We start from the raw sequence: 15761 nt of genomic DNA on the forward strand, positions 1-15761 counted from the left end.
TTCCTTCCTTCCTTCCTTCCTTCCTTCCTTCCTTCCTTCCTTCCTTCTTTTCTTTGTTCTTGATAAGGTTTTGCTAAGTAGCCCAGTCTGGTTTTGAACTCAGTATGTACTGAACTCACTCTCCATCTTCCTCAGCCTTCCAAGTGTTGGGACTGTAAGATGTGCTATCATGCCCAGCTGAGATTCTGTTCTCAACGCTTGCTTAAACTGGACCCTCAGACTAGAAAAAACCAGGACACAATAAGATGAAAAGCTTTGTATCTCACATAAGAACCTATTCTTCATAGAGAATGAACCTTCTAGATTCTAGCTTGCTACTCACTTCATGAAAGTTCTTTTGGAGTGAGCCAGATACAAGATATTGGGCCCATATCAGTAATCTGGGTTGATACTGAAAAAAAAAAATGCTTCACACTTATTAGGTGGAAACAATGTGAATATGGAAGCAGCTACTATGTATGTATAATATATGTAATAGATAGGTAGCTATATTAACAAAGCAATAGTATATTTGAGTTCCTGATAGTGTAAGGTATGAACTCTGCCCTTGTATCAAAATAAAGAACAGAACTTGTATGCTCTTAGAATAAGATTGCCAGTGAATATTTGATAATGCTCCACTATACCTCTATGTATCCCTCACCCTTAGTGATTGAGGCTGCTAATTGTTTTTTTTTTCCTTCTCTTCTTTGAGATAGGGTTTCTCTGTGTAGCCCTGGCTGTCCTAGAACACACTCTGTAGACCAGGCTGGCCTCAAACCCAGAGATCCACCTGCCTTTGCCCCCCCAAGTGCAGGGATGGTTTTCACTTTTAAAGAGCATTCTTAAATGCTTCTAATGCAGGCGACCCAATGACCACATTTTGAGAAACAAAGGAAATAGGAAGTAAATGATTTTAATCTGAAACAGAACATAGAGTGAGTTTACGTTATGCATATAAGTAATACAGAGTTATCTAGAGCCTTAAAAAAAACAACAACAAGATCTTCTGTGTAGGCTCTATAAAATATTTTAATTTTAGAAGATCCTGGGCACAGGGTCTGGTGGTGCATGCTTCTCAACCGTAGCTACTCATGGTTCTAAGTTAGGTCAAGGAAGGCCTGGGCTGCAGAGTGAGTTCTAGGTCAGCATATTTGACACAGTGAGATATTTTATCTCAAAAAAAAAAAAAAATTTAAAGAAGGGTTGTTAATACAGCATAGCGTGCACAAAACCCCTGGCTCACTCTCCAGCACCCTAGAGGGAGAGGCAGCTTTTAGTGGGAATGTGTTCATCTGGCATGTGCAAGATCATGGCTTCAGAGCCTAGCACTGGGAAGAAGAGAGAGAGAGACAAAAAAAAAAAAAAAAAAAAAAAAAAAAAAGGAACGCTTAAATGAATCTGGTGCATAGGAGTGAGCCCTGATTCTGATTAGTTGGTTAACAATAGATGGCAATGATCACTGTAACTTGCACCCTATCTGAAGAATTCTAACTGGTTAGACAAGAGCCAACTATTGCATTGCTCTACAGAGCATCCCACTTAGTGTGCGTGAGTGGGACCAGGTAGGTGTGCACCAGCTCACTCAGCTGTTCTAGTCGTTCAGTATAGGCAGAGCCAGTGAGGCAGACCTAGGCACTCCAGACGCTCTGGGATGCAAGCACACTCGGGCTCAAAGACAGCGCTGTGTGCACGCATTTACCAGCAGGTTAAATCCCTACGGATAGCATTTCTGTTCCGGTAGTTGCCTCTTATATCCAGGACCCAGGGCCGCTGGCCATCCTTGCAGGAGAAAAAGGCACCACATCCTCAATGGGTTTAGTGCCATCTTGTGGCTGTAACAAATTCAAGGATCTGTGCTGTGTATCGTCTGAATGGTGCCCCCTAGGGGTTGCATGGTGAACAGTCTAAACAGTATGCCGCACCTTTGACTCAGGGAATTCTGGTTTTCATGAAAGAATGAATAGCAAGCGGGCTTTCTGTCCCCGGGGAGTGTCTGTGGCTGCCTCATTAGCGTCACGGTGTGCATGCCGTACTGACCCCACACTCCGTCTTGATAGGCTTTTTCAGCAAAACACTGCCAACACTCTTGCTTTGGCAGTACATAACTGCTTATTCATGCCAACAAAACAGGTATTTGTTTTCTAATTCTGAGAAATGATTTTTGAAGCATTTTCCAAAGCCCTGCAAAAGTTGTAGGCAAGATCACTAACTTAGAACTTAAAATTCACCATACATGACAGACTATGGCTACTTTCCGCTGCCCCTTCCCTCCTCCATTTCCTTCATAGCACATAGCTTCACAGTCGAGTCGGGGACAGCCTAAGACGTCTAAAAGAACTTGCACACTGAATTCGTGTGGCTATATAGAAGGTGAATTGTTCATATGGCACCCCTAAACCGTCCCAAGGCCTTTAAGTGTGTGTATGTGTGTGTGTGTGCGTGTGTGTGGTGGAGGAGGAGGTGGATGCATTGTTGGCTTTAGGGACTAGAACTCCGCAAGTGGAACCTTCATTCTGCAAAGAGTCTGCAAAGGGTTGGTATTTAGGTCACTATTGTTTATTGATCCCCTTTCACGAGTGCAATCACACCACCTTTATTCTGCCCCTCATAAATTGGATACTTCAGATGAAGAAGAAGGTTGAAAAGAACTAAAGAGCACAATGGGGACTTGGCTCAGTGTCTCAACGATGTCAAATCGCATATATATGGTTCCCATTCTAGCATTCAAACTCTCTAACAAGAGAAAACCACAGCTGGCTTTCTTTATTTGGCAACTTGTTGTAAATTAAAAAAAAAAAAGTGTTAGGCTATATAATGTATATCATTAGTCCTATGATTGTTTTGGTGGCATTATCTAACCCCCATCACAAAATAAGACACAAACATCTGTTAGGTTTATAATTCTCTTTTTTACCTTGGGCTGGTCAAATATTTTCCTTACATTGTCTCAATATCCTCACCATCCATCTCTCAGCCCCCATCCAATGCTATCTGCCTTAATCCTCTTCATTTGGTCTACCTTCCATACATAATTCCGTGGTCCTTGCTCTTATTCTTCATCTGGGCCTTTTCATGCCATTATTGGAGTCCTTTCTTTTGGACCACGTGGCTTATTTTCCACACTAACCCATTGTGGCATCCTCCTTCTTCCTCTTTTCTGGTCAGTCTTTCTCCCGTGATTCTCTCTTCAACCCAAATCCCAGGGACCTTAGCCCATGCCTACCCCATTCTGCCCTGCCCAAGTTGTAGGCCATTTAATCAACCAATCAGGTATGTCTTAAGCAGGTTTACACAACAAGGATAGGCGTAACCGTTTCTTGAGTACAAGTAGCATGCATCAGACCATCCTCCAACAGCAACTAGAAAATGTCTCTCTTTATATCTTCTGTGCGGTAGCTTCACGTTCTTCTTTACATTTATAAACATAAATATAGTCAGCCAGACATAGTGGCTCACTATAAAATCCCAGGATTTGTCAGCCTGGGGCAGGAGGGATTGCCACAAGTTTGTGGTTATTCTGGGCTTACAGAGTCACAGAAAAACGCCAAAAACATATGCACAGAAATATTTTGTTATTATATAGATTTAGTAAGATAGAAACGTATGAACGAATGCATATTAAAGGCAAACAGTTTAGTGGCTGCTAAAGTATACATTCTGTAACAATAGCTCAGGGAAGAAGCCAGGAAAGTCTATCTTCTAACCTAAAAAGGCTAACATGATAGTTGGCTTTTCTGGCTGATGCTCCAAACCAGTTTCTGTAACACTGCTGGCCTCTGTGCATCTCAGGTTGGTAGGACCTTTGCAAAGTGAATACTGCTGAAGGGCTAGAATACAAGTTACTCCATCAATGGAAAACTTAAGGAATACGTTGGTGAACATTGTCCCTCAGAGGCACAGTTTTGTCAGCTCCCAAGTTCTTAGGGAAAAGAACAATAAAGGACACAAAGAGGTAAAGGGCCTGGTGAACAAATGAAGACTTTCCTTGTTCCCTTGCCCCTCATTTCCTGCATACTGTTATGGAATAAAATATGCGGAGTGCCAAATTTACCATTCTGGGGCTGGGGGGAGGGCTCAGCTGATAAAGTGCCAGCTTCACAAGCATGAGGACCTGGATTTGGATCCCCAGCACCCACATTTAAACCAGGAGCGTTGATGTGGTCTGAAACCCTGGTGTTGGTGGAGGTGGACAGAATCATGAGGTAGGCAGAACCTGGAGCACATTGGCCGGCCGGCCTAGTGGAGTCAGTGAGACCTGAGCTCAACGAGAGACTCTGCCTCAAAAAATAAGTGAAGAGTGTTTGACGAAGACACCTTTGGTCGTAGGTGTGGGCCTGTGTATATACACACACCCACATGCCACAACATCAACATTTATTTTGATCATTCTAAGACGGGCTTGTGCTATGTATCTCTGTCTGGTCTGTACAATATAGCACAAGCTAACCTGCTTTTCATTTTTTTTCAGACAGGGGTTTCACATAGGCCAGGCTGGCTTTGAACTTGCGTTGTAACTGAGGCTGATCTTGAACTCCTGATTTTCCTGCCCTACCTCCTAAATGCTGGGGTTACAGGTGTGAGTCACATACTCAGCTCATTTAAGCTATGCTTTTGATATGTAACTCAGCAGCATTAAATATGTTCACAATGTATTCAACTATCACCATCCTTCATTACAGAGACTTCTCATTCTGGTAAAATGTCTTGTCTGTATTTTAGGCTACATGGTAAAAACACTAACTCCTTAACCCATTTCTTCATTTCTGCCTCTTTTTTGGAATGTGATGATTGTTGTTGTTCTTGTTAGTTATTTTGGCTATTAGACCGTCTTCTCCCTGTCCTTTTTTGCTGGAAGAGTCCAGTTGGAAGTACTGTATCTCACAGCTCCTTCCTTTACCTTCTTGTATGCTGGAGGTGGAAACCAGGGCCTGTGAGAAACACAAGCTGTTTCTACACTCCTGGCACCTTGTGATGACTACTTCAAAGTTTTGTTTGAGGCAAGTTCTAGGTAGCTCAGTCTGGTTTTAAGTTTACCACCATCCTGGCCTCAGTCTCCAGAGTGTCATATTTCAAAACTAGGAAACAAATTGCTGTCTCAGTTCCTAAACAAGTCCTACAAAGGTGGAACACCATTTTTTAAAAAGAAAAATAATAACCCAAATACTTTTTTTTTTAAAGATTTATTGTTTATACAGCACTCTGCTTGCATTTGTGCCTGTGCACCAGAAGAGGGCACCGGATCTCACTATAGATGGTTATGAGCCACCATATGGTTGCTGGGAATTGAACTCAGAACCTTTGGAAGAACAGCTAGTACTCTTAACCTCTGAGCCATCTCTCCACCCCTACATTGTTTTGTTTTTAGGGCATATCTTACTATGTAGCCTGGCTGGCCTGTACTTATAGAGATCTGCTTGCTTCTGCCTCCAAACTGATGGGATGAAAGATGATCACCTGGCACAATTAAAAAAAAAAAAACTTTTATCAAGCCTACTCTAGTAAAGAACTAGTGAAGAAAAGTTTCAGGCTGGTATGGTGGCCCCTGCCTATATTCTCACCACTCCAGGGGCAGCACAGGCATGAGGGCTGCTTTGGATCTGAACTTTCACTTCACTTCCTGCCTGTTCTTCCTCTGACCTCAGTCAACACCTGGAAACCAGTGCTTGTTCTAACATCCAAGGTTTTTCTTTTACAGATGCTTGATCTCACTACCATTGACTTGACATCTGAGATTGATGAAGTTCCTGATATTATACCATTGGAAGAGGAGGATTGAACCCAATGATCACATACTCACAGCTGTGTCCTTTTAGGGCAAAAGGCTACCCAACTAACACAACGAAAGACTCTCTTTTGCTGAAAATGTAATATGTATCAGGGTTTTTTGTTTTGTTCTGTTCTGTTTTGTTTTATGTTTGCATCTGTGTCTGTTCCTGTGGCTTTGGAGAATGTTAATCTACTCTTATTATTATTTTTTTTTTTGGCCGCTTGTTCTTAGTTGCAAATAACGTGAACTTCTAAAAGAGATCTTATTCTACATCATGTATCATTTTATATAATCCTTTAATGTTTAATTGCTGAAATGCCTTTATAATAAAATTGGGCTGTAGGCCAGGGAGATGGCTTAGTGGGTAAAGGTACCTGCTGCCAAGCCTGATGGTCTGGATTTAACCCTTTAGGACCCACATGATGAAAGGAGAGAGTTGACTCTCTCAAATTGTCCTCTACACACACACACACACACACACACACACACACACACGCTAACAATATAAAATTTGGGCAGTATAATCTTGGATCAGAGAGTTTTTTTTTTTTATTTAACTGAACATTTGTTATTTTTTTGTTTCTTATGACATTTTTTTTTAAATTATCAGTTGTGTTGAAACTTGATTCAGTCAACAGGAAACACAAACTAGATCCCAAAGTGTGTGTGTGTGTGTGTGTTTTCCTTCCCATGTCTTCTTAAATTTAAATTTAATTTTTTTTTGTTTGTTTGTTTTCGAGACAGGGTTTCTCTGTGTAGCCTTGGCTGTCTGGACTCAATTTGTAGAGCAACCTGGCTTCAAACTCACAGAAATCCAACTGCCTCTGCCTCTCTGAGTGCTGGGATTACAAGGCTCACCCCACAAGTGCCCGGATATTTTTTTTTTAATCTTTTTTTTTTTTTTAAATTAAGTGTGGTTTTCTTTTTCTTTTTTTTTAAGATTATTTTATTATGTATACAATGTTCTGCCTGCATGTACATGTGAATGCCAGAAGAGGGCACCAGAACTCACTATAGATGGTTGTGAGGCCACCATGTGGTTGGTGGGAACTGAACCCAGGACCTCTGGAAGAGCAAGCAGTGCTCTTAATCTCTGAGCCATCTCTCTAGCTTCTTCTTTTTTTTTTAAATCTTATTTTGCCTCAGCACTAAATTTATTATAAAGATTAAATAACTGAATTTGTGAGAAGCTTAGTCACACAAAACATTGCAGGTCACAAAACAGTCTTAAGTATTATTTAGCTAAATATATTTCAGAAACTAAAATATAGAGTTATAATTTAGTAACTATGAATATTCTTACTGCCCAGGTTGTGGTCAAAAAGTACCATTTTGCACTGAAAGAAAGCAGGGCTTCCAGAAAAAATGGCTGACTCCAGGTGTGAGGCAGGGAGTACCCAAAATGAGCCTTCAATTTCTTGGGAATTTGAGTAATTTTCATTAGACAAATAAAGGATAATTTGAATGTCTCTATGGATAACATATCTAGCAAATTGAATCCTGTAAATATGTGTAATTCCATGAATTCATGTATGGACATGTGTGATGTGGAGGGATCGGGCTGCAGAGTGAGGAAGTCGACATCATGCAAATGTTACAGCAATGATGACAACATAAAATGTAAGTGGAGCTTTTACTTGCCTGTTTCAGTTATTGTCTCTGAGGCTCACTGCCTCTGTCTGCTGACCTAGGTTGAGTCCTGGAAGCTTCTAGCCTCTGTACCATCTAACCTAGGCCTAGAATGTTTTCAGCCTCCGAGACTTACTACTGAATAAACTCACCCTTTCTTTCTTGCCGATCTCTGTCTGGCTGGTTCAACTCAGCTTTTCTGACTCAAACTCCTCTCCCAGTTGACTTATTAATCTGGCTATTCTCTCGGCCCCTGAATTGCTCTGCTTCAAACTAACTGCAGAAATCTTTTCTAATCCTCTGGCTTCTTATTTTCTGAGTCATTCTGTCTTCATCTGAGTTCTCTCTCTGCAACCCTTCTTTCTATTAGTGTCCTGGTAAAAACTGTCTTTTTTCTCTGTAAAACTACCTCTTAAATAGCTTCCTTTTCCTCTCTCTTCTTGTCAGAGTTGGGCATATCCTATTTTGTCAAATCTTCTCTGATTTGTCACCTTTTTCTGCCACTTAATTAGACATCACTTTTAAACATGGGTGCTTCCTTCTACAAACTTTACCTTCGGGATAAAAGGCATGTACTACCACACCTAGACCTAAGCTTTTCTTTACTTGATACTTGCTCAATGCCAGGCTAGTTTTGAACTCAGATCCATTTGCCTCTGTATCCTGGGTTAAAAGTGTGTTTGTATTCAGGCTGGATCACCCAGACCTAGAAGATCTTTGGATGTGATCTCTTGCCAGAACAGCCATGTTCTGAATTAACATTCTTATACAATAAAGGGTTTCATATCCTGAGAGTGGGTATGTTGAATGGGAGGCAAACTTAGAGAAGGTCAGTTAGCTGAGAGGCCAGGATATTTAAAAGGTCACCTATGTGAATACTTATATCACCAAAACCTCCTGTGAGCAATATCAGACCTGGAAAATCTCATAGATGTCTTCTACATGAACTACACGATGTTAATTTCAAAGGAGCGGGTGCTTTTAGTAAGTCAGGAGGCAATAACTGCTTGACATGGTAATGTGAAATAGGGTATCTCTCACCCTATAGAACGTGTTCTACGTGGGGTGTCGGAGAAACAATACCCATCATTCAGAGTGCTAAAAGGGGAAGTTGTATGCTTAGCAAAGAGCCAGACTCGGTACAGCAAGATGAAGTCTGGCCGGTGGTCGCTCCCACTAATAACAGTATTTGGAAGGGGGAGGCAGGATTAGGAATTCAAGCTCATCCATTGAAAAGGGAGTTAACAGCCAGAGGAGGCTAAAAGAAATCCTGTCTCAACTCCTAACCCCTACGACCAAAGAAACATGTGACAATAGAAATTTTGCCAAATATCCGGGATGAGGAGGACAATAAACAACTCCACTGCACTCGGTGGCTTTTGCCTGTAATTTCCGTACCAGGAAATCAGGTACAGGATTATAGTAAATTCAACGCCAGCTACACACGGAGTCGAAGGTCAGTTAGTGATACATAGCTGTTGGGAACCTGCAAAAGATTTCGTTTTCAGACTCCATTTAGTTATAGGAAAAACTAAATTCAAGATCCCAGGCCTGAGGGAAGCAGGGATTTTCCCAGTTGCTGAAAAGTAAGGAGACAGTTGTTTCTAGGACAACTTTTCCATCTTGCTGGCAGGATGAAACAACCGATTGCCTGTTATGCCCTAATAAACTAGGTGCAGCCGGCTCACTCCTTTGATCCCTTACCACTCTGAGCTCTGGAACAAATGTCTAGGAGGATGAGTTAAAGGCCTTGAGGCCAGATGTCCTGGATCAGATCCAGCTTCCAACAGAAACTCCCTTCCTTAAGCCATGATGTTAAAATTTGATTGGATGATCCTGACACTCAGCAATGCCCTCTTCTGCCTTTCTGGTTTTCACCCTTTAAATATGCAATACAGCTTCCCCTCTGGGACCAGGTTCAGATCTTGAACTGGCGGCCTCTCTTGAGTTCAGAAAATAAAGCTTTCATTTTAAGCTTCTGCTTCTGAAGTGAGTTTTCTCCGCTTCCACCCCTGACTCAACAATAGCAAGACCCTGTCTTTTGTTTTGTTTTTTTCAACACAGGTTTCCCTGTGTAGTTCTGGCCGGCCCAGAACTCACTCTGTAGACAAGGCTGGTTTCGAACTAACAGAGAACTCAGCCTCCTGCCTCCTGGGATTAAAGGCATGCGCCAACACAACTAAGTTCCTGTTTTAAAACAAAGGTAAAAGTGATTTGTTCAGGGCCATCCGTTTGCATTACTCACTCCAAGGGTCTACTGTGTAGTTAAAACGAACAGTAATCACAACCTGAGTAACAGAAATCAAAATTTCTAAGTATCCAGAACCTAGGTCCCCAAAGACCCTGGAGAAAGTCGCTGGCCAAGCAATGCTTTGTGGGTCTTGTAGTTTTTCTGTGTAGGGAGCTTAGGGCGCATTGCATGGCGGGAGATAGAGTCTTCTAAAGAAGACCAGTCCCGGAAATCCGGTGGCGCCGGCGCATTGTGCTTTTCCGTAAGCGCGGGAGTCTCAGTTTGCGGGTGGAGCTGCCGTCACCGGCTTGGTTTCCCGGTCGAGGTCGGCGTTTTGTGGTGGTCTGGCTCTGGGCGAGGAGGCAGCGGTCGGCCGCGGCGGAGGGGTAGCCGTCGCCCCGGACTCCCCGCAGGAGGGGTCCAGGGGTCCTCACGGTCGCTGGGCCTCCACTTTTCTCCCTCGCTGACGCCGTGTCTCCTGAGAGGATGAGCTTGTTCCGGGACTCTGCTTTCGAGAAGCAGCATCTCTGGATGTACCTTCAGGCTCTCGGTTTGAATAGGAGTTCCGGCACCACGGTCGGCGGAAAGATGGTGCCGCACGCGCATCTTGGAGAGTAAGGAGACCCCTCCGTGGCGGCGCGGTCCCGGGTGGCCCAGTCACTGGCGGCCAAACCCAGCGGCGGCCAGCCTGTGGCGGCGACTGTTCGCCACTGTGTAGGGAGTGTGGGGTGCGCTCAATAGGAGTGTCCTGTAGTTGAGGCCAAACAGCGGGGCTGGCCTAACTCTGCCTTTGTGGCTGCAGTTGGTGGGAGGCGAGAGGAACTCTATGCAAACGCCTAGTAAGTAGTTAACTTTGGGTTTAAACTTTGAATCCAAACGAAAACCCGTTACAGTGTTACAGCTAGCAAAAACATAATGTATTAAAATGAAAATTAAAAAAAAATCGATGTCCTTTCTTTTGCCACTTCTATTATGGTTGTCACCACTGTTAGGACCAATTAATGAATGATGAGGCCCACAGCAGATCTTATATAAAAGGTTTATTAGATGGAGATGAAGAGAGAGAAGGAGAGAGGGAGACATGATAGGAGAAGAGAGCGGGGCTCTCCGATAGAAAAGGAAGAGAGCAAGAGGGCGAGAGGCAAGAGAGCCCAAGAGAGAGACAAAGTAGTGGGTTGATCCTTTCAGGTGTGGCCACTTGGCCAGCCACACATGATGACATCTGGGTTGTTTCTGAGACAACCCAGAAGCAGGTGCCTAAATACTGACATTCCTCCCTTTTTCTGTAATTTAAAAACGAGGAACTTGGGCTGCTTCTCATGTAAGACAAGTTAAAGTATATAAATTTAGGTTCATCGGAAGCAGCTCTTATTTGCTATGCAAGGGGGTAAGAGAGAAATAACAATACAAAATAACAATACAAAAGTCCGACTGGTACTCTGTACTCAGATCTCTGTCAGTACAGAAATCAGCATTTGAAGACATGTATGTGGTGCACAGAAAGATTATACCCACATATTTCTATGAATTTGTAGTTTGTATGGGCATTTATTTGTGTAACTTCTGTTACAAATTTGAACGTACTAAGCTGACCAGTTGTTTCAGTCCAGGGTATTTTTTTCAAAGACTGCATTTTGAAAGTCTTACTAGTTTTGTTAGGGAGTGGACAAGAGGGGAAGGAGAGTTGCATAGTTACACACCTCTGTAAATTGGCAGTGGGAAGGAAAAGAGAGGTGGATCTATGTGTTCTTTGAACAGATACTTGCTGAATGTAGTACCTGACCTGGGATATTTTTTGGGGGGGGGCAATTTTTCTAGCTTCTAGATTGAAGTTTTGTATATATAATAAGGGGGGTCAGATTATTACAGTTTTTAAGATAAGCACACAAAATACACAAAGATGTACAAATTATACATTTTAAGAAAATAGTGTAGTAGAATTTGGGATGATTGCTATCTGTAAAAGTCCTAAGATAATGCCCAGCAAATATCAAGTTCTCAAAAAACGTTAGCTTTTATCACTGCTCTTAGTAAATGTTGATCAGTGCCATCTTCATCCTGTCAGAGTCTGTAGTCTTTGCTAGCTGATTACGTTCGTCCTTTCTGTTTAATGTTTCAGAGTCATAGAGCAGATGCTAGTTTTTATTTGGATCTCTATTTTTCAGAATCAGAAAATAAAAGCTTTTATGCTTTCCTTGAGTATAAAATGTACTTGAAAAATTAATTCACCTTGACCTCTTGAAGAGAATGAAAAATACCAATTTGAGGACAACATGTAGGCAGTTTATGATGCTGTAGAGTTTTATTAATGGTTTATCTTTGCTTACCATTAGGAACATGTTTGACAAACTGAACCGTGATGCCTTTTATATAGTTTCCTATTTTTTGTTTCAAACGCTGAATGAGTCTCGTGCCAAAGAAGTTTTCAGGTAAGAAAAAAATCTTTCTTTTCTTTCTTTTTTCTTTTTTTTTAAAGTCATTCTCAGATTTGAAATAGACTTTATGTAATCCCGAATTCCAACTTTGGCCATTAATTTGTTTCTAATGGATGCAATAAAATTTTGGTATGAGCCTTAGGAACTGTAGTGTTTAACCTTGATATAGGTAGGTGAGGGCTTGGGTATGTGTATGTGTGTACACACAATTTTTTTTGTTGATTTTGTTTCTTGAAATTTCAAGTTTGTTTCTTGAAATTTGTTCCTTCTGTTCTTCATGGTCTTTTTCTTTCTTCTTCCTTCATCATCCTTGTCAGTCATCTTCTTTCCTCCTCTTCTTCCTTTTTCTTTGTTGTTGTCATAGTCTTTGTCTTTTTTTTTTTTTTTTAGGTTTTTCCAGACAGGGTTTCTTTATGTAGGCCTGGCTGTCCTGGAACTCATTCTGTAGATTAGGCTGGCCTCGAACTCAGAGATCTGCCTGCTCTGCCTCTGGAATTTATTTATGTATTTAGTTTAGTTTTTTTTTGGTTTTTTTTTTTTTTTTTTTTTTTTTTTTTGAGACAGGGTTTCTCTGTGTAGCTTTGGCTGTTCTAGAACTAGCTCAGTACACCAGTCTGGACTCAGACTCTCAGAGCTCTGCCTGCCTCTGCCTCCCAATTGCTGGGATTAAAGGCATGCACCACCACTGCTCGACTTTAAATCTTTTTTCAGTGTTGGAGATTGAACCCAGGGCTTATACATGCTAGGCAAGTACTCTACCATTGAGCCACAGCCTCAACCCCATTTTTTTCCCCTCTTTTGGTTTTTTTAAGACAAGGTTTCTCTATGAAACAGTGCCTGGTTGTCCTTTGAAGACCAGGCTGCCCTCAAACCCACGGAGATCTACTTGCCTCTGCCTTCAAAGTGCTGGGATAAAAGCATGAGCCACTATGTCCAGCTTTATGGTCTTTGTCTGATGTGAGGATTGAGACAGGGTCTTACTATGTTGCTCTGGCCTAGCCTAGAACTCTATGTATAATACAAACACATAGGCTGGCCTTAACACATAGAGATCCATCTGCCTCTGCCTCTAGTGCTGGGATTAAAGGGTATGAGCCACCATATCAGTTTCATGGTATGTTAATTAAAAATTAAAAATTAAGCCAGGCTTGTTGGTGCACGCCTATAATCCCAGCATTCAGAGAGGCAGAGGCAGGTGGAACATTGTGAGTTCAAGGTCAGCCTGGTCTACAAAGCAAGTCCAGGACAGTGAGGTTACACAGAGAAACCCTGTCTCAAAAAACCAAAAAAAAAACAAAACAAACAAAACTAAACAAAAAACCCAAAACCAAAAATGATCAAAGTAAAATTTATGTATTGTGGATTGACGTACATTTATTTTTTTTTTTCTTGTTTTGGGAGCACTAGAGAAATGGCTGTGATTAAGATCCCTGGCTGTTCTTCCAGAGGACCTGAGTTTGATTCCCACACCTACATTTACCTTCAGCCATCTCTAACTTCAGTTATAGGGGATCCAACATCCTTTTCTGGTCTCTGAAGGCACTGGGCGTGGAAAGTAGTGCAAAGATATACATGCAGGGAACACAACCATAGACATAAAATAAAAATTAAAACTTTGGGTTTTATTTGTTTTTGTTTTGTTTGAGACCAGAGTCACATTTGTGTGGTTGTGGTTGGCCTAGAGCCTGTTATGTTGACCAGTTTGGCCTTCAAAAAATATTTCAAGTAAACTAAGTAAAACTAAATAAATAGATAAATAAATCTGTGACAGGATGATCTTAGTTACTGTTCTGTTGTGAAGAGACAACCATGATCAAGGCAAGTCTTGTAAGAGCATTTAATTGAGGGCTGGCTAAGTCCATTGTTGTCATGGTGGGAAAGCATAGCAGCATGTCAGGCATGATGCTGGAGTAGAGCTATGTCTTGATCTGTAGGCAGATAGGGATTGGGGAGAGAGAAAGAAACCTCAAAGCCATTAATCTTTTTTTTTTTTTTTTTTCCTCTCTTCCTGTCCTGGAACTAGCCCTATAAGAATTCAGGGATTCCCCTGCCTCTGCTTTCCTAATACTAGGATTTCAGGCATGTAACACCAGCTGGCTAAATCCTTCCAGTCCTATTAAAAAGAGTTCTTCCACTTCTTGGTGACTACATTCAAATATGAGCCTATGGGGCCATTGTTATTCAAACCACCACAAGAAGTTTCAAAGAAAAAGAGAATTTTTTCTGACTTTTTTCCTGATGAAAAGCATCATGGTTCATTGTGTTTTAGAAAATGTAAAGACAGAAGTAAGCATCATTCCTAAACCCACAAAGCTGAGAACATAACTGTTTATATTCTAGCCTTCAGTTATGTTCTTACAAATTTATTGTTGTTGTTGTTATTTTCTACTACGTATTGTGTTTACAATCCTTTGCTAGGCATGTTCTCTACTACTGAGTGATAACCCCAGCCCAGTTTTTTTTTTTTTTTTCTCCCTGTGAATATAAAGCCATGTTATAAAAGTACAAACAATTGATTCTACTTTTGAGAGATGGGCTATCTCTGTAGCCCTGGTTGGCCTGGATCCTCCTTCCTCTCCCTACTGCAAGGTTAGAGGCATGCACTACCACATTGGGCTCAAAGCTTGTTTCTTTAAATAAGTAATTATGTCTCAATAAATAATTGGACAAAAAAGATTATTGAGAAAGTAATAGGTAAATTATAAGTTCCTTTTTAATTTAATTTTTTTTATAAGTATTACCCTTGGCTGGCCTGGTATCCTATGTAGATTTAAAACACAGAGCTGTTCATGCCTCTGCCTACCCAATGCTAGGATTAAAGGCTTACACCAAGACTGATGTATTTTCTGGTAAATCTCTATGTAATATATAACTATTTGTAGTAAAATGAACTGTGCTTATAAATATTGACCTAAGAGAAAACTATTCCTCATAGATTGATGTCTTTAGCTGAATCTAGGAACACTAGTTTATTTTAATGTTTCTACCATGGGGAATAAATTTGATGTCTTTTAATTTTTGCTAAATTTGTATTTTGGAAGGTAAAGTGGCTTGAATAGACATAATCCCCATAGATTCATGTGTTGCCTTGGTCATTGGGTCTCTTCACAGCAATAAAATCTGAACTAATAGTGTTCATTAGTCTACTGCTGTTATGTTTTTAAGAGATTGCTGGCCTCCATTTGACCAAAAACATGATATGGAATTCCGGAAACATTGCTGTGAATGGTTAAAAGAAATTTCTGTAAGTATTGCCTTTGTAAAATAGAAAATGCAGACTTGAAGAAAGTCCAGGTATGCCTGTAATCTGAGGGCCTGAGAGGCAAAGAGAAGCAGAAGGATCTGTATAAATTTAAGGCCAATCTGGTTTTCACAGTGACATAATGAGACTGTCTTACAAAAATAGATAAAATAACAGCAGCAATAACAATATCCCTTAAGGCTGAGAATATAGCTCAGACACTTGCCTAACGTGTGTAAGCCCCATGTTCCATCAACAGCACCCTAAAAAAACATTCTAACCAAATCAAACCAAGAACAACAAACTACTGAACTATATAAGCTACATTAATGCTTTTTGAAAATGAAACCTATGTGAGTGAGTGTGTATGTATATATGTGTGTCTCTAGGCCGAAGGTTAAGTTTGGATGTCTAGCTTGATTATACTTGTGTGTGTGTGTGTGTGTGTGTGTGTGTGTGTGTGTGTGTGTGTGTGTG

General features: G+C 41.1%; 1 protein-coding gene across 1 annotated transcript in view; it reads left to right on the top strand.

Moving 5' to 3' along the window:
• The first annotated feature begins 9882 nt into the window (after window positions 1–9882).
• The window catches only part of Haus6 (HAUS augmin like complex subunit 6), a 35995-nt gene continuing 30116 nt past the window's right edge, over window positions 9883–15761 (top strand). Inside the window, exons 1-3 of the mRNA XM_055591694.1 lie at window positions 9883–10222; window positions 11942–12037; window positions 15209–15287. Of these exons, the coding sequence (XP_055447669.1) occupies window positions 10095–10222; window positions 11942–12037; window positions 15209–15287 (303 nt within the window). The 5' untranslated portion in view covers window positions 9883–10094. The remainder of the gene's footprint in view (window positions 10223–11941; window positions 12038–15208; window positions 15288–15761) is intronic.

The sequence above is a fragment of the Psammomys obesus genome, unplaced genomic scaffold (assembly GCF_907164565.1).
Source record: "Psammomys obesus unplaced genomic scaffold, mPsaObe1.curated_primary_1811, whole genome shotgun sequence".
NCBI classification, from domain to species: Eukaryota; Metazoa; Chordata; class Mammalia; order Rodentia; family Muridae; genus Psammomys; species Psammomys obesus.